The 26012-nt window shown below is 46.7% G+C and overlaps 1 protein-coding gene across 1 annotated transcript; it reads left to right on the forward strand.

The window, feature by feature from the left end:
* Window positions 1-2362: 2362 nt before the first annotated feature.
* LOC144158610 (uncharacterized) lies at window positions 2363-25771 on the forward strand. Its single transcript, XM_077689621.1, has 7 exons — window positions 2363-2483; window positions 5042-5208; window positions 10416-10518; window positions 14104-14250; window positions 18198-18374; window positions 20568-20685; window positions 25006-25771. The coding sequence occupies exons 1-7, from the start codon at window positions 2393-2395 to the stop codon at window positions 25067-25069; spliced, it is 867 nt and encodes a 288-aa protein (XP_077545747.1). The 5' UTR covers window positions 2363-2392; the 3' UTR covers window positions 25070-25771.
* Window positions 25772-26012: the final 241 nt, after the last annotated feature.

The following is a 26012-nucleotide window of genomic DNA, read 5'->3' on the forward strand; positions in this document are numbered from 1 at the left end:
ATGTCGTTAAGTTTTATCAGAGTATACGCTGAATGATCAGCAATGGGCTCTATGTGCTGTCATCTTTCTGCTGCCACGCGATTCCTGGTCCAACAAGCGTGCAGTTCGAATTGCGGTGACGTGCGGCACGACTGCTGGTTCATCTTTACACTAAAGCAGTCAGTGTCGCTGTGTCAGTGTAATTGCCTTGTAGAGAAAAAAAAACGTATTGTGGGTGGGATGGATTATCCCTGCTCTGTAGTTGTCCAGAATTGCTTTGATTCTGTTCGTGCTTCTCTTCAGTGTCTCATTAAAGGAGCCATGAAGAGAAAGTACAACTTCGTTTAATTTGAAAGAACTAGGATTCAGTATCTCACTCAGCTCCTTTACAGCCCCAAAAGATGTTTTTTTAACGAAAAAAAAAGCAAGAAGTATTTAAAAACTTCCAAATTTTGCGCCACAGTGACGTGTTATGAGTGAGAATGACGTCATACGGGCCAAGAATAAAACATAATTTTCAGTGCGTTAACTGCCCGTTAGCATTAAAGTGGTGCGGTCAAATGGAACTAGAGGCCTCATTAGATGTCCAGTCGTGTGTCGTCGCGACAGGTCAGTTGGGCGGCCGCCAATCGCACAAACAAGGTTCTGTGACGTCATAGAAAAGTTGCGGGACATTGGCTAGGGGGTCGCGACTGCTTCACACGTTTTCTTTAATTTTTTATCTCCGTTATTTGTTCGAAGATTGCGATGATATTCATATCATTGTTATCGGGACTAAGCAGTCTTTCTATTAAACCCAACTTGTATTTTGTCTTCATGGCTCCTTTAAGGACTACTTCACAGTTCCTCGGGGAGATGTTTGTATTTTTGCGCTCCAAAGCGTTTTTTTTTTTTTGCCGTAGAATGGGTCATTTTTTTGTATGGCAACTCGGCTCTCGCGTGATCATTGTTTTTAAAACGGTATCTAGAAGAAGCAGTGGTCGTTTTGAAATGGGACACAAGTGAGAGAGAAGCGAAAGTGAAACAAGTGAAAGGGAAACGCACTCAAACGTAGCGCTGTGTGTTATAGAGTGGTGTGTTGCTGCGCCGTAGTATTGACAAAGGAAGGAAAAAAGTAAAAAGAAAAGGCAGGTTAATAAGGGTTGCTTCCTACTCATGGGAAAAGGAAAAAAAAAAAAAAAAACACAGAAAATGAAGGTGAAAGGTAGGGGCAGTGTGTAAAAAGGTGTGCCCAGCATTAGCACACTGACATTAGTGTTAGTGGCTGTCCCTAGAGTCTACAGTCTTCCATGCTACAGTCGCTGCACCGAAGCAAAGTTCCCTGACATGCTGCTTGTGTCAGTTAAATTCCCGGCTGCTGTGGCTGCTTTTCATGTGGAGGCGAAAAGCCAAACTGCCCGTGTGTTGAGATGTTGGCACGTGTTAAAGATCTCCAGGAGGTCAAAATTAATCCAGACCGTTCGACTACTGTATGTCTCATAGCCTGGCTGTAGATTTGACGTGTTAAGTTAAACCCCCCTAAAATTAAAAATAAAAATAAAATGAAATTTTGAGTTCAGCACCCAGCTTTCTGCTTGCTCACTTGACTGGCAAGGGCTGCAAAGACAACATTTTCTCTCTCTCCACTGCATCTTGTATCTGAGGTCGCTTTACTTAGTGCCTACCAGAGGCTGCGAGTCTTCCATACCTTAGAGTTTCATACAACAAACAGTATGTACGGGGGAAGTCAGTTGCTACAATTGTGTGCCATTGAAGGCGCCATCACATCGGATAGCATCGTTCCTTTCCTACTTGGCTTGGCTAGCCATGGCTTCTTTTCACTCTTGAAGCCAAATTTCTTAACAATAAATTTTTTTGAGCCACAGGTAGCCTTTGAGCTTGTTGGTAAGCTACATGCCAGGGACAAGTGGAATGTTCCTACCCCGAACATGACGGCACGTCGCTGAATTGCAGCCTGCCTGGACACTGGTGCCAGATTTCTCCCTAGTATACATTAATATACGACTGTCTTCTACATGGCCTTGCCAATATTCAGTACATTTTTATCAACCAACAACTCTTATTTTCTATTTCCCAGCCTCCGCGGTGGCTCAGTGTCTATGGCGTTGTGCTGCTGAGACGAAGGACGCAGGTTTGATCGTAGATGCGGCAACTACTTTTCTGATGGTCGCGAAAGCACCCGCATGTTGATATTTCAGTGCAGAAAGATGCCCAGGTGGTCAAAATTAATCCGGAGGCCTCCTCCATTACTGCTTACCTCATAGTTCACGCGTTGCTTTGGTGCGTTAAGCCCCCCAGTCAGTAGATAAATCACTCAATCAATCTTCAGTGCATTCGCACCAGTCTCCACTGCTGTTATTTTATTCTTTCAAACACCCAGGCTTCCTTTGGTGCCTCTGTGGCTGATGCTACCATGGCTGTGGCGTCGTGTGCTTCCGTTCCTGGCAAGTTCGTGCCGAGGCCAGCCAAGGGAGTTAGCCTGCAAACTCGCAAGAGCCTGCTACGTGAGAGCTTGGCCCTATTCTTTTTGGTGGTGTCGTAATTTTAAGGAGGGCTGTGGCAAGTAAAACAAGTTGACTTATGGGCCATATTTAGTCGCATTAGGAGCATTTATGTGACTAACCATACTGACAACAAAAGTGAAATGTGTTCGTTAAAGATATCTTCAGTCCTTCTTGAGTTACAAGACTAATTACCTCAAATTTGCCTTAAGCATAACTGATTAGGCAAGAGCTCAACGATATTTATATGCCAGTGTGACCAGGAAGGTTTGCATGGAAGCTATTAGATTATTGCTCTATTTGCTGTAGCAGGGGTGGAGCAGCTGTGCCATTTGCGTCGATGGGCTCCAAAATTGTTCACCTGTGCCGAACAGCCCCTATTGCGCCAAACTCGTTCATCAGCGCTGTCCTATGAATCTGTTGTGGCCCTCATTGCAGTTATTGTTGTTATAGAAAAGTGAGGAAGGTTGTACCCAAACTGTGGCAGGTGGAATTGATTTTTGTCGGATCAATGGCATCATAGTTGATGTGGCTTTAAAGGCCGACTGCACGCAAAATTTCAACCTCCTGAAAACGTTATTGCTGCGTAGTCTGCCTAAAAAGACTGCAAGATACAAAATATGGCAGTTGAAATACATGTATCTCTGGCGCAGACAACTATCAAAAATCGCAGATTTTGAAAGCGAAATTTTGAAGGCCGGCGAGCGAGCAGCGGCACGTGGCCGGCTGGCCGGGGTAAATTTGCACGCAACGCTGCGCTCTCGCCGCAGTCCTAGGAGAAGTTCACCCAGCCGAGCTCGACTGGTTCTGCTGGCTGGCCGTAGAAAAAACGCACAGGGCCAACTGCAATGTCACTTCCGCTTCATCACTGTTTGCGCAATCTGCCGGCAGCAGCACTGTTGCCTGTGATGGCGCTGTTTTGAACGCTTATAACTAACTAACAACACATTCCACGGGGATACCAGTCATGTCCCAGTTGGTTTGGTGGTGCGTACTGTACGTTCAAAAGTAAATTTCGCCGAGGTTAAATTTGAGTGCAGTTTGCCTTTAAAACTGAATAGCACTATTTGGACTATTTTTCAAGTATATTTTGAAGTTTGAAGACTCAAATGGGCGGTTGTTTTGATGAACTTGGATGCGTAAAATTATGCCTTATTAGAAGTGAGAAATGCCCCATCAAAAACACCACGAAACAATTCAGTTTTTATAATGACTGTGAGCTGGTTGAGCACCTGATGTATTGCACTTTAAGTGCGTACAATCAACTGCCACAAACATGCATCATCTTTGTCTACTGGGGGTGACGGGCTTTCCAGCATTGCGCTGGTGATGTGTGGCTAAAGAACAATAGGAGAGTGCTTTTGGGGAGCACCTTTTATCTCCACGGCTTTAGTCCAACTCCATTGTCATGCTTCTTTCGCATCCTGATGATGCGGTTTGTTATCTTGATTACCGTATTTACTTGCGCAACGAACCCACTTTTTTTTTCTTTTTTTTTCGGGAAATTCTGCATGAACATGGGGGGAGGGTTCATTATGTGGGGAAAAGTCGCAGCAGATTTTTAAAGGTGGAAATTTCATGCAGTCAAGATGCTAAAAGAAGTGCCGTCATAATAAACTTTCCACTAAATACACGTATATGATTAGATAATCAAAATTTCTTTTTTATTCACAACAGGCTAGTGGTCCCTACTTCTCCTCAGCCCTTCTCCTTACTGAAGTTGCTTGTGGCATTCAATTCTTTGTCGGCCCACAGCGCATAGTCTTCTGTGCCGTCAAGGCACTCCAAAACTTCTTTTCCCACTCCGGGAAACTTCCCTTCTCTGGGCCCATAAAACACGTGGCGATTCCTGTTCACTGCCCAAAAACCTCTCGTTTTCACCCTGTGGTGTACACGCACTGGGTCAGCACTGAAGTTCCGCCCAGCCGCGCGGTTTCTATGCACATCAACGCATGCTCCACCACCTTCAGTTTAAAACCAGCTGTGTAGCTCATGCACTGGCCTGTCGTATGCTGCGCACCAGGAGAACAAAAAAAGGTTGGAACACGGCTGGACAACAAAACCGTGGAGTGTAATGATGAATTCGCGGAACAGCACACAGAGCAGGGAAAGAGTGCGGAGTACGTTTGGTGCTTTGTTTGCACGCCTCGGTGCTCTTTCAAGGTGCTATACGCAAGAAGGTTTGTTGTGTTCAGCAGGTGGCGCTCCGCAAGCGCGCAATTTTTAAATTGTGAGCCACTGCATATGCACTTGCATGTCCAGCTACTGTTGAGATCTCTTTTTGTCAGAATAAGTTCTTAGCACTTCTGCGTGTACTGTGGCGTGATATCAAGTCACTGCAATTGTCTACGCCATCAGCAGCTATGCTGAGGTAAAGCATATTCCTGCTGCATCTTTTATGCAAGGTGACAAAGCAAATTCTCAAGAAAAGGGTAGGGGGGGGGGGGGGGGTTCATTATGCGAGCGAAAAGGGTGCATTATCCTCATATTAATGTTGTCTGCATCCTGATAATGTTCGCTCGACTCCACGCTTGACTGAAGCAGCTTTTATCTCTCCCCAGCGCCGCCCACTACGTCACAGCGCCCCGGACGGGTGTCTACACTGGTGAAACCCAGGGCGCCACTGGGTCGACCCAGTGCTGCTCCCAAGGCACCAGAGGAGACTTCTGCCACAGGCAAAACGGCGCAGCTGGCATCGGGACAGAAAGAAGCTCAACAGCTGAAGCAGGTTGGACAAAACACTCATGCATGTTTGTTCTTGTCAGGCAAAGACATATCCATGCCGTCCCGCACCAGAACAGTCGAGTTGTCCTGTGAAATGTGACTGCTGTTGTACGCCAAGCCTCAGAGTGCAGTTAAAGGGGCCAAGACAAAACGCAAGTTTGGTTCATTCGAAAGACGGCCTCATTAGAATCATACTGACACCAGTTTTAACGAAAACTTCGCTCAATTAAGCCATATAATTAGGAAAAAGGGAATGGCCATGTGACCCACTAGCTCATTTTCCTGCAACAAAACCCTATGATGTCATACCAGACAGCTCTGCGATTGGCGGAGGGCGGCAAAAGCAAACGCAAATTAGGCAAAGCTTATAAGCTTGCCGGACGAGCTGTTTGCGTTTAAATTTAGGGCACATTCTTTTTATAGCAGTAAGAATGGAGGGATAAACAGTGGAAGTTACAAAAGCACACGTAAACATAGAAGTACCGATGCGTACTGTTGTTGCTACTGCGCGCACTGTGCTTGTTTTAGCTGAACAGCAGTCCGCCACTTTCGACTTGTCTTGCACGGAATGGCCGATTGGCTTAAGCGACGTTGGCTACCCCATGTTTCACGAAGCGATTACTTTCTACAGTAACAAAATTACTCCAGGTGCAAATACGGTCAAAAAACAAAAGCAAGAGCAGACAACAGTCCATGCACGAGTATGGTAGCGCCATCTGGGAAGATTGACGGCAAGCAGTGCTGCAGCCAAATCACGCAGTGCACGTTCGTTTGTATACACGCGCTTATGACTTCATTGCTGACGTCCCGAAAACGCACGATTTGGCGGGAGAATCAAAATTTTATTCACTGAGAAATTAATCAATTCAGGTTAAAGTGTCGTTTGCTTCCGGACAAGCGCTGGGGGACTACAAGTCTTTCGAATAAAACAAACTAGTATTTTGTCCTCATTTCCCCTTTATTAAACAAGAGTTCCTCAATGTACCCCAGTTGCAGGGTGAACAGGGGCAAGGATGGGGCAAGTTCGCTGGCCTGCCATCTATTGACAGAAAGTTGAAGTACTACTCAAGTCTGCTGTCCAATGCCCTAAAAGAAAAAAAAAAAAGTGGAAACACAGGCAGACATTGGCTAAATTAATGTTTCCTAATTTGGCATGCAAGCTGTATTTTCTGAAGTCGTGATTTAAGTAAATGGTTGCCACAGTTCAGTTTCTGTCCCTCTAGGTCCCACGCCAATACACTTGCTGTACAGCTTCAACAAAGCAGGGGTGCTGGCATGGCCCGGATTCCGAAGCAGAGTTTTGCAACTGGTGTATATTGTCTTGAACAACTCATTTCCAGTTTTGCCAGGTTCGCAGCTGGCAACAACTCATTTCCAGTTTTGCCAGGTTCGCAGCTGGCAACAGTGGAAGGCAGGCTTGGCTTTGGCTTAGTTGCGCTATGGTCCCTAGAATACTTGCTAGTCTGCCGTCCGGCGGCCGCGAAGGGGGCTCCTCCGTGATGCATGCAGCGGCGGCGCTGCACGCAGTCGGAGCGTGGCCGGCCAGTGTCGGCGTGGGGAGCAGTGCTACAGTGTAGCAGTGCAGCGGACGGCGCTTCGCTGTGCTGCATTCGTAGGTATGGGCGCTTTCAGCCGATTTTCGTCCCGCATTTTCGTCCTCTACAAAACAGATTAGCCAAATAAATTGGTTCCTACGAATACGAAGAGTTTGTTACCGAAGCATGAATTAATGCCAATACGTTTTTTGCGAATTAAGAACGATCGAGCCGCTAAACCATGGAATCGTGTCACTGCGCTCTATCCTCGATATCCTCTTCAAGGGAAAAGGTTTCGACACATTCTGGGGGGCATCGGAAACACTGTCGGCACGGAATCTTTTGCTAGCTGGGGCACATCACGCGGTATTTCGACTAAGTTACTTAACAAAGAAGCGTTTTTGTGTATGCCCCCACCGTACACTGCCGTGGATATATAATTGATTGATTGTAGGTTTTAATGCGCCGACGCAACGCAGGCGATGAGGCGCGCGCCGCAGTGGAGGGCTCCGGATTAATTTTTACCACCTGGGGATCTTTAATATGCGCCGAAATCACGTACACACGGGCGTTTTTGCTTTTCGCCTCCATCAGAAAAGCGGCCGCCACGGCCCGGAATCGAACCCGCGACCTCGTGGATATATAGCGCGTGAAAATATTTGTGTTGTGTGTGGGCGCTTCATAATTTTTTTTTTTTTTGAGGCGCTTTGGAACCATCCTCACTTCTCTTTGCTTGGGAGTCAAATACAGTATTCCCTCGTTATAACGAGATCGCTTTATTCGAAATATCGCTTTATTCGAAATTTCTTATGGTCCCAACCCAAACGCATGCTTTTTAGGCCGCATTACTCGAAGCGCTCGAAGAGCCTGACCGGCTTGTCGAGCGGAGGCGTCGTCCATTGCGCGCCAGCGGCGACCCATCGGCAAGTCAGGAGGTCAACATGGCCGGTCAACGCAAGCTGGTCTTTCCCCGGGCGATTTTCTAGAGCCAGTTCATGCTCGATTTGCGTCAACCGACTTTAGACAAACGGTCCAACTGCGTGGTACGATCCTTAAATTTTGTTCCTATTGGTGTGGGCGCGACGGTGTGCGAACACCGACACTCGAACCGTAGAATTAGCAGTGTCGTTGACGAGGGAACGCCGAAAAGCGCTTGTTTTGCAAACTCCACGGCTGCACACCGCGAGGAAAATTTGCCCAGTGATCATGCTAAGCCTCTAGAGCGAAAACCGTCAGTTTTCATGATTACGCTGTGTGCCCAGAGTGAGCGGGTAATCGTTTTTTGAGTGCAAGAAGCACAACCCTAGACTCTATAGCCACGGCATTTGCGGCGGTTTCCAGCGCGAAATTCGCGTATCATTCCGTGACGCCCGCACGCCTCCCTATAAATTGGCCACAGCCACTGACACTTTTATGGGCGACGACCACGGCCTCATGTATTGCTGGTCAAATCGGAGATGGGGTTGCTCGTGCCCGACAAAAACTTCAAACAGCCAAAACTCACTTCGCTTTTTGCACCCGAATAAATAGTTGTTCTTCTCTGAATACATTGTGTTTTGGTTCCTTGCAGTTGTGGTGCAATTAAAGCTCAATTGCTTAAGCTCTTCTCGAGCAGTTGCTTATATCGAAATACCGCTTATAACAAATTTTTCCGCCGTCCTGCTGACTTCGTTATAACGAGGGATTACTTATATGCTTTGAAGCTTGAACGGAATCTGACCAATTTGCATCGTTCATTAACTAGGCCCCATTGCACGTCGAACGCTGCCTCCTCAGTTGGGAATATCTGTTAAATGTAAATGCCGAATAAAAGTAATAGGAATGTACGCCCGCATATGATGTTTTTGGCACTTTCAATCAACAGACAGAAACTGTGGTACTAGCTTCTATTTTGCGCGCCTGTAATTTTTGTGAATTCCACGATTTGGAAAATTCGCTAACTTGAAGAGTGCGGGAAACTTTTTCACTAGAATCAGGCTGCCAAACAGTAACTGCGCTTGCATTCTTCATTACACAGGGCTTTCTTTTTCTTTTATCGCCCGCATACTCGGGAGTGAATCACGAGACGCACGCAGGGAAAGCAACAAGGGAGAACATCTGTGTTATGGCCAATCATTTTACTTGCGGCTGTTTGAAATTAAAAACATAAGCTCTTAAGGCTTATTTATTTCAATGACCATATGCCTTGGGGAAGTAGGAGGGCTCGGCCAGAAGTATTTAGGAATGGGTTTTTTGGTAAAGCATTTCCCTGCAGCTTTTTTTTTTTTTCTTTTTTCTCGAGTCAGCCAGGACGGGTACATGCAGACCTCCTTCAATACATGACGTTCGGGGATAACCACGTAGTTTTCACAATTAGCACAAACACTGCGTGTGGCGCCGCCGGGCTCTCCTGGAACGGATCTCACTGTCTCAACAATGCGCAAAATAATGGTTCCAGCGGTTGTAGCGAAACGGCTAATCTCGTTGCTGCGGTTTCATCCTTCTGTCTCACTCGCGAAGGTAAGCGTCCGCAAATAGCCTAGGCTCCGTAGCCCGATTCGCGAAAAATTTGGGCCGGCGAAATTAAAAGGTCCTATAGTAGTTATATCGCAGCTTCAATTGTGAGCTGATGTACCCCTAGCCGCTGGATTTCACCGCTCTAACTGGCCGTCAAACCCCCATGCGCGCCCGCTCTCCGCGACAGTAGCGCGCGGCACTGGACGGCCGGCGGACGCTCTCGCTCCCGCCGCTCGGGCGCTCCGATTGCTGGCAGCGCCCTCTGCGCAGCGCTGTGCGTGCATCAACGGCACGGACACGCCTCCCCATAGAGAAGGCGCGCGGACGGCAGACTAGCAAGATTTCTAGGGACCCTAGTTGCGCTGTGGGAGGTGCGACTCGCTCTTCTGTCGAGTTCCTTGTTGGCGCCAGCTTTGCCTTGTTTATCCACCGTGGATGAAAATTGAGCCAAAGTCGAGTGTTGTTGGGTCTGCGTCATTCCAAGCAGACACATTCACCCGAGAGCAGTCAATCTTCAATGGGGGGCCATGAAGACAAATATACAGGTTAGGTTGAATGAAGGCTCTCTGCTGTCCCAATAACAGTGAGGCCAATTTCATTGCAAACTTCAAACAAATAATGAAAATGTTAATAGCTGTAAAACAATTTTTCATTTTTAAATAAACTCGGTGAAACTTGTCCGTCTTTCTGCTTTTTGCCACTACGTTCAAATATGCCATTTTTTGAGTCAGTCAATTAGTTACCAAGATAATTAGAGATAATTACCCATTTTTGGAGGAACAGTAGATGAAACAGTGTTAGTCGTAAAGCTGTAGTCTTCATATTTTCCAATGCTACGAACCCTGCCGAGTGCAGTAAAGGCAGCAGCTTTTCGATGCATTGCTTGGAACTAATTTTACAGCTGATTAAACTTGGCGGCACCAGTGGCACGAAACGATTTCCAAAACCCATTTCAAACACCAAAGAGTAAACACCAAACTTCAAACCAACTGGCAAAATAGTTGCGGATCGTAACGGCCGGAAAGTGGGTGAAAGTTCCGGACCGCAAAGCGTAAAGAGAAACAGATGAAATGGTTGGGGCTACACAGCCACTTTGCAGTGATCTCTCGTGGTTCTTCTCACTCCCTTCAAAACGTTGACCAGTGCCATCTCCCTCTCCTGTTCTCTTCTCTGTTTTCAGGAACAAGCCCCAGCTCGATCCAGGCTGTCCGTTCCTTTCAGGAGGCCCCTGGCTGCACCGTCCACAAAAGTTCCGGCTGCTGGCAGCAGGCACAGTATGGCGGGTCGGTTATCCTAACCAGAGTTACTTGATATACGAGCTGTGAAACTCCCCATCGGTTTTTTGATGCACCGCTTGGAACTAACTTTACAGCTCATTTAACTTTGGTGTTTGAAATGGGCACTCAAAATGGTTCCTTGCCACTGGTGCCACCAAGGTTTAATGAGCTGTAAAATTAGTTCCAAGCGGTGAATCAAAAAACCGATTCTCCTATCCCACTCACCAGGGTTCATAGTATTAGAAAATATAAATACAGTTAAACCTCGTTATAACGAAATTGAAGGGGCACCGCGATTTGCTCGTTATAGCCAATATTTTGTTATAGCCGTAGCCGACATTTACTGCAAATATTATGCATTGTAGTTACCTAAAACAAAAAGCGGGCGAAATAGCATCTTGCTGCACGGCGATAGTCAGTAAAATAAACACATTCCCGAGGTAAAAGGGAAAAGTCACGAACCTACTTTATTGCAGTTCAAAATTCGTATTTCAAACAGACTTGGCTACGAAGTCCGTAATTGGACATTGATGCACCTTCCTGATGCGAGCGATGGCTTCCATCTTCGCCGCACTCGTGCGCGCCGAAGTAGCGACGCAGCACGTCCGCCGCATCTAGTCCCTCCGACGCCGTCCTTAGCGCTTCTTTTCAAGCCATGTGCAACAGCGCTGACGATGTAATCTCGGTTGCTCACGATGGTGGACAGCGTACTCGTCCACACGTCAGTCTCTAGCCACCTTACCACGGAGTGCACCTTACCTTCCTTCGCGCCCGATGCAACGGCTTTTATCATAGCCGTCTTCTGTTCAAGAGTGATAGTCTTTCGCTTTCGCTTCCCGCCTGTCACACCCGCGCTGTTAGAATCACGCCGGCAGTACGATAAAAGATAAGGCTGAAGACTGCCAAAACCCACGCACACACAACTACGCAGCGACGTCGGCGATATGAACAGGGGAGGAGGGGTGGGGGAGGAAGGCGACGCAACCGCGCGCGCCGTGTGCATTGGGGTTTTTCTCGGGCTCACCGCGGATAGTCCGCGGATTCCCCAAAGCCATAGGGATACGTGGGAAAATGGAACGTCGGACTGCTTCTCGGGGAGCCCGCGGTGAGTCCGACACTGTAAATCGAAGGGCCCCATTGTCTGCATGGCGTGCGCAGAGAGAGGTGGGGGCGGGGGGGGGGGGGGGGGGGGGCTTCGCGGGCGCAGCGTTCGCATGGCGTGCCAGCCAGCTTCGCGCGCGTGGCGGGAGTTTTGAACTGCTAATACAGTTGCCGCGTCACGCACTGTCTCAAATCCGCGTTGCGCACTGTTGTAAAATTAGCTCAAAATTTGATTTCTCAACGAAATTTGTTCGTTATATCCCGCAACGGGGAAATTTTACCTCGTTAAAACGAGGTTTTAAATACATTGGTTTCTATGGGGACTTTCAAGGGGAATTACGATTTGCTCGTTATATCCATTATTTCGTTATAGCCCGTCTCGTTATAACGAGGTTTAACTGTATTGCACCTTTATAACCAACACTGTTTTGTCCATATTTCCTTCAAAAATGGCCGATTATCTCTAAGTATCTTGGGAACTAATTGGCTGACTAAATAAATAATGCCGTATTTGAAATCGGTGGGAAAAAAGCAGCATGGCTGGCAAGTTTCACAGAGTTTACTTAAAAATTAAAGGAAGCTGTTTAAAGAGCAGTGTCCTTCCTTAAACTCTTTCGTTACGGTGGAAAAACGGCTGATTTTGAGTGCTTCCACAACTGTTTTTTTTTTCTCTTGAGCTAGTGGACACATTTACCATTGTTATGCATGTAATTGTAGCTTATACATTGCCCTTACAAACACATATTAGCAGTTTTGTGAAAGGTACAATTACTTACAGTTTATTAGTCAAATATTCAGAAAAAAATGCACAAAAAAGTATACACGCAACGTATATAGCCGATTGTAATGAGCCTAAAAATTTTAGGAATTCTAAGATATACAAATTGTTCCTACATTTCTTGGCTATGATTCAATATATATATCAACGCTGTATACCAAGTTTTGTATTTTTGTGGGCCCGTCAAACTAGCGGAACTGACGGCTGTGCAACTCCTCGAAGCCACTCGAGTGTAAGTCGGTCATGCATCCAAGCACACTTATGTTCTGACACAAAATCCTTTTCACTTTAGTGGTAAAAAACTAGAAAAAAAAATCTAGCGCTCTTGAGAAGTGTCGCGCATTGCTCCGTAGCGGTAATCTGACATGAGTGCCAGGCTATAACGCGATATGATGCGGCACATTTGGCAAAATATCCATACTGTAGGTTGTCCAGACCCTACACATCAATGTAAAGCCGCAGTCGTCAGATAGGAAGCCCGTTTTGTTTATAAATACAGCGGGACGCCGTTTTCACACAACTCGCCACTACCGCGGGTTCAGATGTTACTCTTGGCGCGGTCTCTGCACGTGAAATATCAACGAAACATCATAAAATCGAAACATGAGTTGTCAATAAATACGCCAGATGGCGTTAGTTGTCTGACAGGCGCCGTTTTTAGCTTTCGCGAAACGTTTGAAATCGTTGGAACTCCGTTTCTGATGGACGCCATTTTCACACAACTCGCCACTATCGCGGGTTCAAATTTCACTCTTAGCGCGGTCTTTGCACGCGAAATATCAACAAAATATAATAATCGAAAAATGAGTTGTTAATATGGCAGATGGCGTTAGTTGTCCACCAGGCACGGTTTTTAGCTTTCGCGGGACGTTTGAAATCATCGGACATCGGCCTCCGATGGCCTATGGCGCCGTACTGAAAGAGTTAAAAAAGATCAATTTGCTCACGATCTGGCCAGGAAACTGAGGAGGGGGAGGTGGGGGGGCTATGGCAATGCAAATGTGGGGCTCTCTTATGTGGAGAGGGTTGACTGGGCCAGCTTGAGTGCCACAACGTTATCAGGATGCCAAAAGTAGAATTGGCCTGATGACGAGTTTAAAGGCACTGTCATAAAGCACCTTTCTCAAATCAAAGTTAAAAAATTCTCTTGCCATTGAGCCCTCCATCACTAGAGCAGTGCAGGAAAGCCTGTTAATTTCATCATTTCTGAACTTTGAAATAGTACTTTGAACATTTATTTGAAATTTTCTCATAGTGTTATATATTTCAAAGCCGAATTGAGTATTGTATGAGTCTCTGTCAATATTCGAAAGTCAAATATTCGCACACACACATTTAATGTGTCGCCCTCCAACAGCAAGGCTCATAGCTTGGGTGTAGGTTCCAGTTTTAATCCGAGCCGGATTTGAATCCGAATTTATTGCAAGCTGGCTCAAGTTTACGGAAAACTTGTTCCAGAGATTTTCGGCTACTAGGTAACCTTCGTCCCCACAGGCTGGGTTTCGCCATGCTGAATGCAGAATGTGTGTTTATTATTACAGTTTATTTATTTCTTGATTGGAATGGACACTGCACCCGAATATATTGGCAAACCCACTCAGGTTTTCATCCCAGTATTTCCTAAAGCCAAAAATGCCCCCCACAGAGTTGAAATGACGTGGGAACAATGTTTGGCGGTGGTATGAGTGAGTGCTTGGTGTTGCTGTGTGCAGCGCCAGGTGTGGTGGCAAATGGTGCGACCAAGCACGGTACCAGCAGGCTGTCTGCAGTGACAAAGGTGGCGACTACAGCGGTGACACCGTCCAGCTCATCAGTGCCGGCGCGCAGGCTGCCGCCCCCCAGCACCACCGCTGTGGCTGGTGAGTGAAACCGCCTGACCACTGGGTCAGGTGGGCTGTCTCCCTTGCCGCAACGCCTGTTTTAAAGACGGCAGTCTTTCTTGGGCTACTTAAACGCAGAAATTTTGGTCTGTCTGTCTGTCTGCCTGTGACTCGATTCAGCTATCTCGCCAAAGCGAAACAGAAGCTGCGCAATAGTCTTGTATAACCACAGCTAAATTTAAAAGTCCAAGTCCGGTGACAATATTCATGCTTGTCAACATTGTTGAACAAGAACAAGACAATTTGCAAACATAAGGCAGAAATTAAATCGATAAGCATACCTGCCAGGTTTACCGAATTTTCCGGGAGACTCCCGAATTTTCATGGTTTTGTACGATTGTACGACCGAAACAAAAATCTCCCGAAAACGCACCAGTATTGGCCAAATCTTTTTCCCCGTGTGGCCACAATGTGAGGGAGGTATACCTGACAATACGACGCGACACCAATTGGCATCATTATCAGTGAAGTGCTTAAAAAGCGTAGTCGGCCATGTGTAGATGGTGAACCTGTTTGACCCATTGTTAGTTTACTGTTTATAGAAACGCAGCGCCGCCACTGCCGCTTTCATTTACACACGAGCACGGCCATTCTGGACGGCGGTTCTGAAGATTTAGCAAGTCTCCAGTGCTGTAGCTTGTTGTTAGCTTAGACCAGGGGTTCTCAAGCATGTTGGTCCCAGGGAACCCTGCTAAGCTCCGAGAAGTGCCAAGGAACCCCCCCCCCCCCCTCGCTATTTTTCATTCCGCTCGCGCTACATTCACGTACAATAAATTCAAAAAGAAGCAAGCTTGCTTGCTTTCCCCAAACAGGAAAAATGCGCATGGGGGTAACATAAGTTTAACCACGCGGCACGTTTTCAGAGTGTGGCTGGCTACATATTGCTGGCTGGATTTATTACGCTGCTCGCGCCTTTCTGTTATGCACTGAGATGTGCTTACTGACACTCGTGAGTGAGTAATGCAGGTTCCTTAGAATGATCGCACCTAGGGTTCGCCATCTAAATTACTTGGCGAGTGCGGAACCAGGGAAAATTTATCAGTGGCTCGCGGAACCCGAGGAGGGGCCTGCGGAACCCCTAGGTTCCGCGGAACCCACTTTGAGAAACCATGGCTTAGACGAAACAACAAAACAGTTCAGTTCCTGCTGTTTTGTATTGCACTTGCAGTACTATTTCCAGGACTTTCTGAAAAGGGCGGTGTCAGCCACGTCGAACATTTGAGTGGTCTAGCTTCTTGGTAGTTTGTACGAAGAAACAGTTCATTTCCTCCTATGCGTTAAGCAAATAAAAAAGATGTGTGTAAAGTTACCCATTCTGTTGTAGCTACTACCTCAGCAAACCTTTAGCGCGTTTATCTTGGGAGGGACGAGATGGGAGAGGAACAGCATAGAAGGTGAGCGGGAAAGAGAAGGGAGGCCTTCACTTGGCAGAGGTGCCAGTCAACTATTGTCTTCTGTCGACGTTTGCAACGAAGTGAAGCAGATACGCGGCCAATTTTTTGTGAAGTTGGAAAGCTTTAGAAGGATGGAATGATAAAACTTGACTTGTAACTGTTTGTATTGACTCTTTCTCTGCTGCTGTCATCAAGCCAAGCACTGTACTTTGTTTGTGTCAGGTTCCTGGCTCTCTGTATATTCATGCTTAACACCACTCTTAACAAAATTGTTTTAGAGCGAGTGGTGTTTTGGTAATAGATACGTAATTAAATACAGTGGGTGCAGGAGAGATTGGAACTTGTGTGGGTACACGTTGAAGGATTTTGAAACTACTAGGTTTCGCCAAAGCTGTAAAACTGCGCAAATTTTTAAAATTCCTTTTCTTTTCTTTTCTCTCTTTTTTGAGGAACCACGTGGTGAAAAAAAGTGAGCGTGTGGTTCAGGAGTGAATGTGTTATCCGAAGCATGTATTACTGGCTTGCAGTCTCTGGTCCGCATGCTTGCTAGCTTTTATACGGCTTAAAATTTACACCTGAAATGTATTCATTTCTACTGCACAAATGGCTTTTTCTCGTAAGAAGAACCTAATGGGAATTTGAGTTTGAAGCCTTATTTCATGGCACGGTGGAAGAGTGCACTTTGTGAAGGGACGTTCAGAGCCACACCTGCTTGGAACACCCAGGTACACGTGGGTGTTCCAAACACTCTCAAAGAGCCAACTTGCTTTTTGAGAGTGAGGGAAAACCCCGCAGGTTCTTTTCGGCCATACTCTGTGGCGACTGGGGCTAACCACAGTGCCAATAACGAGACGAGGTCTCTTGGAAGCGGAGCAAAGAAACATTTATTCGTGAACAAACACAGTGCGCATAAAAATACAAAGGACTACAGAATGGATTCCACCTGGGAGCCAATTACAACTCGGAGCTCTGCCAAATGTACATGAAACTGAGAAATACCAGTTCTAGAGAACATACAAAGAGAAGTCCCCACCAAATGTTCAGGCTGATGAGGCGTTGTCCACAGGGCATTGTGAGTTTTAGCGACGATGCGAGGCGAGGCATTGCGGGGCTATGATTAAGTCGTCGCACGTACCGAAACGTTGACAAGGAAGACGCACTGTCGTCTTCGTAGACAATGGGTTACTCGCGATCAGGTGCTAGGTTACAGCAGGCAGTGGACAGGAGACAACCGGGAGCTGCCAGTGGATGACTGGAAGCCGGATTCTGGCGGTCCAAAGGCGGGGCGCACCAAAGTTGCGTGCTTTCACGAATCTGGAGCCGCTTCTCGGCCCCAGGATGCCGAGGCGCTCAGTAGACCCTTCTCAAGCTTAGGTCCCCAAAATCTGACTTGCTTCGAGTCTTCCACCTGGAGGTTGCACTCCTCAAACTTGCTCCGTCCACTTCTCCGCGCATTCTACCCTCGTTGTTGTGGGCACTTCCAATTGGTCCAAGGCATTCCCTCGTGTGGCTTGCCGCTTCTTTTTCCTTGCCACAACCAGGCAATCCCCGCAACTCACATTCACGCCACGAGCACGATGAGGGCATGGTTCCTACCATTGTGTCATCATCGTTGTCACAATGAGCGCCACACCTCACAGAGAGATAACAGCTCAGGTAGGGAAGGACTTAAACTCCCTCTCTTATAAAACACCAAAGTGCTCCAGTTTGTGGCTGTATGATGGCGGGCTGCAGTATTTCTGACGATGAGAATGTCTCGGATTGGGAGGCTTTGCTGAAAGAGATGAAATGTCATCCTGCTAGCCCAGCTAGTCTGCTGAGTTGTACAACTTGAATTTCGCAGAATGGCTTCACACAATTTCACAGTTGTGAATTTTAACTATGTGGCAAGCGTAGGTGGCAGCGAATTATACCTAGCAAGGCTTAGGCCCCGGCTTGCAACTCCCAGCGCAACTTCCAGTGTTCACTCATGCAACCTTCGATGTCCTATATTACCTTGAAGCTGCAGTGCTATGGAGGGGACAACTCTTGGTGTTGAGCGCAGTTCCTCCATCGGCTTGCAAGATCCCGAATTGGTCTCTCTCCCGGGCTCCCACAATTTCTGCACTACAAACAAAACCTACCGTCATCATTTTGCTTCTTTGCGATGGATGGTTTTGAAATTTCTTGGCACTGTTTTAAACTGCACACGCTGGGGCTCTAGGGACAAGGCGTGACAAGTTTGCAGGCTCAACAGTTTGTTTGAATTATATAAACACTAAGGAGGGCAAATGATGGCAAAATGCACTTTGTTCCCCTAGGGAATTTCCCTAAGTGAAAGAGTTTTCTAGGGAATTCCTAGGTTGTTTTTTTTTTCATATTTGGAAGCACACACAAACACACACCCGCAGTACATACAAGTGTTGATAAAGTCAGAACAGAGCAATGGGTGGGGAAGTGTGTGTCCTGCTTTCAATAGCACACATGGGGGAACAAGTCTCGCATACCTGTCTCCATAAGGTGCTGACTCTGACTGCATTCTCCTTGATGCAGGTGCCCGGACTTCCTCCGTGGGGCTTCCCAAGGTGTCTGCTGCTGCTACTAGCAGAGCAGGGTCGACAAAGGCTCTGCCCAGGCCAAGTCAGGCTAACGAGAAGCCGCCCGCGGAGCCCCAAGCACGGCAACAGACTGGTCTGCCCCGTTCGCGAATTGCGCCGCCCAAGACCCGAGGTTCCTTTCTCCCCAGATTTTGCCTTTTTTTTTTTTTTTTTTTTTGGACCAGAAAGCTTGACAGTATGTGCCTGTAGTTTGAGGGCTTCCAGCATGCCGTGTTGTCCCATGTGTGGCCTGCCTCAGTAGCCTCAGTAGCGCCAATTTATTTATTTATTTTTTATTTATATTTTTTGCCGTGAAAAAGAAAATCTGGAACGTTTTCCTTTTTGAAGCCGGAAAACATCGTTCGAGGCAATAGGAGGAATTTTCTGTTAGTGGTTAATTCTTACATTGCCGTTCAAGTTTGAGTGCTCTATTAGTGTTCGATGCTTCAGAATTTTTAAAATAGCTATAACCAAGAAATGAATATAAGTTCACTTCACTGCTAGACGCACACGATCTTTAGACTTTATCACATGGCATGTAGCATTAGATTAGCTGGTTTCTTTTTTTTTTTTTTGCACGCTACCAAAGCTGCGAAGGCGATGGAGGGAGATGACGTGCATAAACCTTTATTGAAACAAATGTACGTTTCCCCTGGCATGTGTTTGGCCGAATGCAACGGTATTTGCACGCAAAACGCGTGGCCTGAAAAGAGGATGCATATGAAGTCAGCCCAGCGCCAAGAGTTGCTGTCCAATCGCGTGTATATGCTATCAGGTGTCTGCTCCTACCATTAGCACCAACTAGTGGGCTAGAAAGCACCTTTTTGGAGCAAAGCCCCTCAAGGGCTTGTGCTGTCGGCGCCTCTATTGTCATCGTTGCGTCATGTAGTGACGGTGCCAAAACACCGGGACACTACTCGTTTTCCAATGCCTTGCTCTAGAGAGCTTTGTGCTTCAAAGACACAAGACTTTTACAGCAAAGCTGTATACCTCTACCCCCCCTCCAACGGTTTCATCTCCGTGGGCAAAAACGGCAAGGTGCCAAGAATACACTTGTGCACTCCATGCTTCTCCCCTCCCCACGTTTCACCTTAGTCGAGATGGCCGGGGATTTTTTTCAGGGCAGGGCCCCGTACAAACGTGTTTTATTTGCGGCTGTTCTTGACCTGTCGAGTGTGCTGATATCTGTGTCATTTCACTTGCGTTCTAGCGTGGTCTTGTCTGCAAACAGGTTGGGCCTCGCCCTCCGACTCTCCCAGCCCATCTTTGAGAGAGCTGATTAAAGGCTCTCTTTTATTTGCCAGCTCAAAACAGTCCTGAACACTTTGAGGGCTGTCTGCGATTCCTCTTTCTACAGGAATGTTGAGGGCAAAAAAATAAGAAAATGGAGTTACCTTGGAACACTCCTGAGGAGTTTGGAATGACAAACTGGAGAGATGGAGAGAGATCTTTAATTGCCCTTTTACAAGGGCTTCTACACAAGTGGGGTGGGGATCGTGTTACCAGTCGTCCCCAAGCATTTCCTTTAAGGGGGGCACACTTGTCTTAGAAATGTCTTTTTTCGCTTTCCAACCAATTTTCACGAAACTTCATGGGCTTGTTTAGTTTCTTAGGCTTATTTGAAACATCTAATTAGTTTTGACGTGAGGTAACTAGTTTCAGAGTTAATTCAAACTTTCCTTGATTGTTCTTAACGACAGTAGGAAAAAAACTATTCAACAAAAGATTACCAGCAAGGCGTGAATGGATACCAGAAGTTGTGGAGAATAAAATGTGGGAATCCCATCAAGTTTACATCAATTCTAACTTCAAGGTTTGAAGTACTTCTGCTAACCGATGAAAAATAACGCTAATTAAACTACTACTGAAACGCAAAATGCGAAATCTGCTTCTCTTATGGGATGGCTTAAACATTGAGCTTCACAGTGCAAATGAAATTATCTTCCTAGCTGCACTACATGCTGGAATGTACCTCTCAAGAATTTCCTATCGCTGCGATTCTACTCGTGGTGAAGTACGGAATTATGGGAAAATTATTTTTTTTTGTTGAAATAGGGCCTCTATGGCTTTTATAAGCACCTGGTACTGTTCCACGTACGGAATTTTCAGAGGAAAAACTGTGCAAATCAAGAGAAAAGTGCTACCTAAAAGGTGCTTTTTGGGCAATTTAGTCCCAAAGACTCGATGAATGTGCTGAAGGATGGCCTTCAGCAATGAGGAGGTGGTCAAGTGTGTGTAGCCTTGCGAAGCTTGCTAAAGAGTTGACGGGGCTACAGGTTGTTGTCATCCCCCCTCTCCATTTCCCCATTTCCTCTCTCGTGCCCAGTGGCTGGCTTCTCCAGGCTTCCCACGATGGCGGGTTCTTCGGCCAACAACCGGGCGGCGCTGCTGATGCCAGTTGAGGAGTCTCCCGACCCGAAACGGCTGTCGTCAACACCACTTCGGTGGGTGCTGGTACTTCTTTGTGTCCAATGCTAATCGCAGACCTCAAAGAAGGTCCCCGCTGCCTTCTGTCTTTGCACTTGAAGAGAGATTTGGCTGGCTGCCGTTTTGAGACATAGTCGGCAGTGCAGAAAAGGTGCGGTTGCTTTTGCGAATGCATACTACTTTTGCTGGTTTCAAGTTGAACGTACGGAAAAAACCAGCATGATGACAGCGACAGTGAAAAAAACAAACACAAGCGCCGAGTGTCAGCTGAATTTTACATTTATTACAGCCGAATTTTACGGCAGAATTTTGCTGAATTTTACTGCAGAGGTGTGCCGAGAGCAAGAGGGCATTTGTGGCTATGACATGAGTGCACACAGATCACACAAACTAAAGGGTGCCTTTTTTTTTCTGTGTCTAAGAGGACAGAAGGGAACACAGGTTGCATCGGATATCTGAATCCATCTTTTAGGGCGAAAGCACTTTGGCAGCCGCTACTGGGGTTTGGCGATAATGACGGTGTCATAACTGAGCAGGCAAGGCAAAGGCAGGAAGAAAACGGCGGAGTAAAATGTGGCGAAAGTGTGCCGGGAAGGGTAGTGTGCTGAGCCCGCACGAGACGCTCGTCAAAGCGTCTGGCGAAATTGTGAGGGGGAGGGCGGCCCGTACTGCTATGGCGCCATCTCTCTGACTGCCTCCCCCTCACACTTCTGGCAGACGCTACAACTCCGTGTGTAGCCCATCCGAACCGCCCGATATTTGCGCAGCATGTTCAAACACGATTTGCAACATGGACGCTGGTGGCGGCAATGCGCTGTGAGAAAATAGCGCAGTAGTGCATGCCACCGTGTTTAATCACGCGATCACTTCCCGAGACGCAGCGGCTATGCGCCGTGACCGAGAAGACCGCAGTTTGCGCTGAGCACAAATTTTGCATTGGGGAATATAGTAATCGTCAGAGCATTCTTTTTCTTTCTTTTTCTGCGACCATAAACCGATGCCCCAGCTGCACCAGTCAGTCAGCGGATCTGCGAAAAAAACTGCACTATGAACGGTATTGTGCTTTGGGCAGTTGCGTTGTAATGCATCGAGTTTTATAGTAGTGCTACCGGTGGCCAGGAAAACCCGCGTTATATCAGGTCCTGCACTATAAGCGGTTATGTTATAAATGGTCTACACTGCACCGGTATGCACTAATACAGTTGGCTTTTGTACTTTTTCTTCACGGTGGCAATTAAAATAAAGTTTCTACCTGGTTCTTTTGTGCTATATTAGTGCGCAAATTTTTCCTTTTTTCTCAAGTCCATGAACTCCCCTAGCCTTATAATCGTGACTGCCTTACAATTGAATAAATACAGTATTTCTGAGAGGGTAACTACGGTCAGCAGTTGCTGCAAAAGGTTACGATGATCCCATCGTATTTGCCAAAGTGAAGCAGTGGAGCTCAGCAGTCTTGGTTGCGTTTTGAAAGGGACTAGGACTTTGGTAATGCCACAAAACACTGCAGTATCTACGTGACTTGCCACAGGAGACGTGTTGCTCTATAATGTGCTTGGTAGCATGCCCTGTAGTCTGCAGAGCTCGTAAAAATCGTGCACCTTTCCACCTAACGGACGACAATAGTTGAATGAGAAGATTACCCGTGATGGATTCGTTGGTGGGCCAATCTCGCACTGCGAGAGTATGTGCTACTCTGGAGGTACGCACCACTTTTCTAGAAAACCCACGGCAACTCTCGCGTGTGCACTCCGTCAGCGTAACGTTTAAGTTTGGGGTGTGCAGCGCGAATCGTTACCTGCTGCTTGGCGTTCCCTTAAAAAACCATGTCGAAATGGAGCAGTCGGATAGTCACTGGGTGCATGACTCAATGGACCCAGCTTCGATTCCGGCCATGGGAAGGGTTTTTTTTTTTTTTATTCACCTACAATGATTTACAATCATCATCAGGGAAAGAAAGTTGGCTTTCCTGCAGGGCAAGTTGGCATACAACGGAATCAGTGAGGACACTAAAGCCTTCGCTTTAAAATGGACCGTGAAGATGACAAGCAAGTTTGTTTTCAGAAAACAATTTGCAGTAGTGACATTCTTATGAGGGCTGGTTTTGAAATTTCCGGCTTCTTTCATTAACAGGATGCACATACCGTATTTACTCGCGTAATCCTCGCACCCCTAATGTGAGCCGCCAAAACTTGGATTTTTTGGTTCCTTGCATAATCCTCGCACCCCCAACTCTGCAGCGGCGAAAGTTGCCTGCTCGCGAAACCAGCATGCTGCACGCGCTCTCCAACGCGCGCCCTCCCCCGCCGCCTCTGTTCGGCGGAGAGCGCTCTGTATCCAAGGCCATCCAGGCGCCCTAACAACCTGCATGGCTACTCCCTAACAGGCGCCCTAACACGCTACTCACACTGTCTTTGAGCCGGTTTCGCGCATGTTTCGCGTGCGCGCAACTGGACGGTGTTCGCGCAGCCCGCTGTCGTGTCGTCATGTCGCCGTCGTGGTGCCGTCGTTGAGCGGCAGCAGTCGGGGTATCACTCGCGTCAGTGGTGGATAGCTCGCTGCCATTTTGACTTTTTGATCTCTTTGTTTTGTGCTTGGTGCCGCTTCGCCATGGGGAGGAACGCCAGCTACACTGCCGCTTTCAAATTGAAAGCGATAGAGTACGCGATCGAACACGGCAACCGTGCCGCAGGCAGGCGCTTCGGCGGCACCGACTTCAGCGTGCGTTACTGGAGTAGGGCACGCACATACGACGACGAGATAGGGCGCGCGCCAGGAAGCAAAGGCGGCAATTTCATGATCGCTGATCGACGGGAGACTGTTAACGTTGTAAATAATAAAATAAAAAGAAATAGCTGCTGTTGGCAACACTGAGCTTACATATACAAAAAACGACCGCTACATTTAGCGGGATTGGCAGAAGGCAAATTGGCAACACTGTGCACCGGATTTTTTTTCCCCGCATAATTCTCGCACCCCTAACTTTGCATTGACTTTACCGAAAAAAAAGTGCGAGGATTATGCGAGTAAATACGGTATTTAAAGGCACAAGAGTTGGCTGCTGGTACGCTGACCGACGGGCATGATCATGCTGAAACTGTGTGTTGGGTATACTTGCAATCAAGCCTGGTAGAACCTAGTGGGCTGCTTCACCTCGCAACACGGCTGTCGTGCGTGACTGCATGGATTTCAAATGTCTTGCTCGTGGCGATGGAACTCGGTAGAATTGTACGACGTGAGCCCACCTGAACCCTCGATTCTCTCCCCTGAGAAAATGGGGGAAAGGGCTGGGTGCAAATGTGTTTGTAAACCGTCGTTATAACAATGTTTTAGGGACAAAAGGTTAGCTTCTTTACAGGCGATAGTTAAGTAAAGGTGCCATGCAGGTAAAACTTAAGTCTGGTTCGCTAAAAAGGCGCATATTACATCACTCGTGCCAACAAAATATAAATCTGGTTAAAAGACTGCTGTGAAAGTTTTTCAATATTCATTGCGTTTTTTTTTTCCCACTAAAAAGAAAAACACAACAATATAACGCAAGGAATATTGAACATTTCAATAAAAAAAAAACTTTCATGGCTGCATTGGAGCTGAGCAAGTTGCCGAAGGCCAGTACTACTTGAAAATTGAACTATGTTGTATTTTTCATTCACAGCACATTTAAAAAGCAAAGCTGGGTGCACTCGTTGGGGTCTGTGAAACACTTCAAATAATGCGAGATTTCGAATACGGCAATTTCATTATATATGCAAGAGTTTATCGTGTGTACTGCTGTTGATTCTCAACCATAATTAGCCCAACTTGTAAGCCTCTCAGTGCAGCCGTGGCAGGCCTGCCAATTTCATGAACTTGACCTTGTGAGCTCACAAGGCAGGTTTGCGAATGTGAAACCAAACATTAAGTTGATGTCCTTTCCCGTTACATCTTTGATGGGGGGGAGGGACTTTGAAAAAGAAACATTACTTCGGAGTGCATTATACTAACTGTGCTGATACTGACCGAAAGCAGCTACGATGGGACTGAATGTTCGCAGTGTGATTGATTGCTGGAAAAACGTATTACCAGGGCTGTGTCAATGAGGACCCTTCGCGGTGGCTTAGTGGCTAAGGCTTAGTTCTGGTGATTCCAGAAAGTGACTGGTGGCTCTCCACTTTTCATCTGGTCTCTTTAACATCTCGATTATTTCCTTGAATTTTGTGAAAAAGGTGGCATCATCGTTATTGGGACGGAGCAGTCTATTTAACGAGAATAACTTTTATTTTGTCTGCTAGGCCCCGTATTAAAGCACCCTGCTTCAAATAGAAGAGCGCTCTCTTGATAACGTGCCCGCCATAACGCAGGTCTGACGTTTCACCCCTGGACGCCGCTGCCTGCCCCGACCTGACCCCGATTCGCCGGCAGTGAGAGTGGAAGTCGTGCCCTGACCCAAACGACCCCCCATTTTTTTTTTAGTAATTCACAAACCCATCATTGGGTGTATAATACTGCCATGTTTTTATAGTTTGCGTAAGGTCACTACTCGCATCGTGACTTCTGTAACAGAGGTTTCTTACCTACCAATGATTAAAAAAAATGAAATTTTAATGTGGAGTGACCAAGTATGTTTTTATTGTTAATTTTTTGTGGGGGCGAATTTGTAAAACCAGGGCGCAGTTTATTTTGTAACTTGTATCATTTGTGCATGTGTTATGCAGGCAGCATGCATCTTCGAAAGTGTGATTTCGTGCATCTTGTAACCCCTTGCTTGAGTACGCTGGCGAGGAGATGATGTCGACCAATGCTGCAAAGCACTAGCCAGTGCGATATTAAGACAACTGAATGAACAAATAAATGTCAAGGTTGTATAAGTATAAATCAACTGCAAGTAACAAGTGTTGGCTGCATCACAACGACCATAATGCCAGAGTGTAGCACTTAGGCTTGGACTTTTTATCGTATGGGTCGCGTGTTTTATGACGTCTTTATGCTAGTCCGCTGTATTGCTTACCACTGCACTTTCAGCCAAGTTTCGGCTGCATTCTTGTTTATTACATGGCCAGCACTGCACAAAACTGCCCTCGGACAGATGGTCGCGTGTTTGTAAATAAAGCTCCTTGACAAACGACAGTGCTGTTTCAGTGTGCAATCTCTTTGCATCACTTTTATCTTGCTTGTTTTTTTTTATGGATGAAAGAAGGTATGTCGTTAGCATCTGCTTGTTCAAGCGTCCCATTCCAACATTTATAGAATCGGTTCTGTTCGCCTTTTAATGTTTTACGGGTGGGCTTAGAGGGAAAAACTTTTTCGTTTGGTTTTTAACCTTGCTGGATGTGCAGCTTTTATGGATATCTTGAAACCAGAACTTTCT

The sequence above is a fragment of the Haemaphysalis longicornis genome, unplaced genomic scaffold (assembly GCF_048455015.1).
Source record: "Haemaphysalis longicornis isolate Haplotype H1 unplaced genomic scaffold, Haemaphysalis longicornis Haplotype H1 scaffold_10, whole genome shotgun sequence".
Taxonomy (NCBI): domain Eukaryota; kingdom Metazoa; phylum Arthropoda; class Arachnida; order Ixodida; family Ixodidae; genus Haemaphysalis; species Haemaphysalis longicornis.

Coding starts and splice junctions, on each gene's coding strand:
- LOC144158610 (XM_077689621.1), top strand. CDS start 2,393: ATGGCTGTGGCGTCGTGTGCTTCCGTTCCTGGCAAGTTCGTGCCGAGG. Junction 2,484..5,041: donor AACTCGCAAGAGCCTGCTAC/GTGAGAGCTTGG, acceptor ATCTCTCCCCAG/CGCCGCCCACTACGTCACAG. Junction 5,209..10,415: donor AAGCTCAACAGCTGAAGCAG/GTTGGACAAAAC, acceptor CTCTGTTTTCAG/GAACAAGCCCCAGCTCGATC.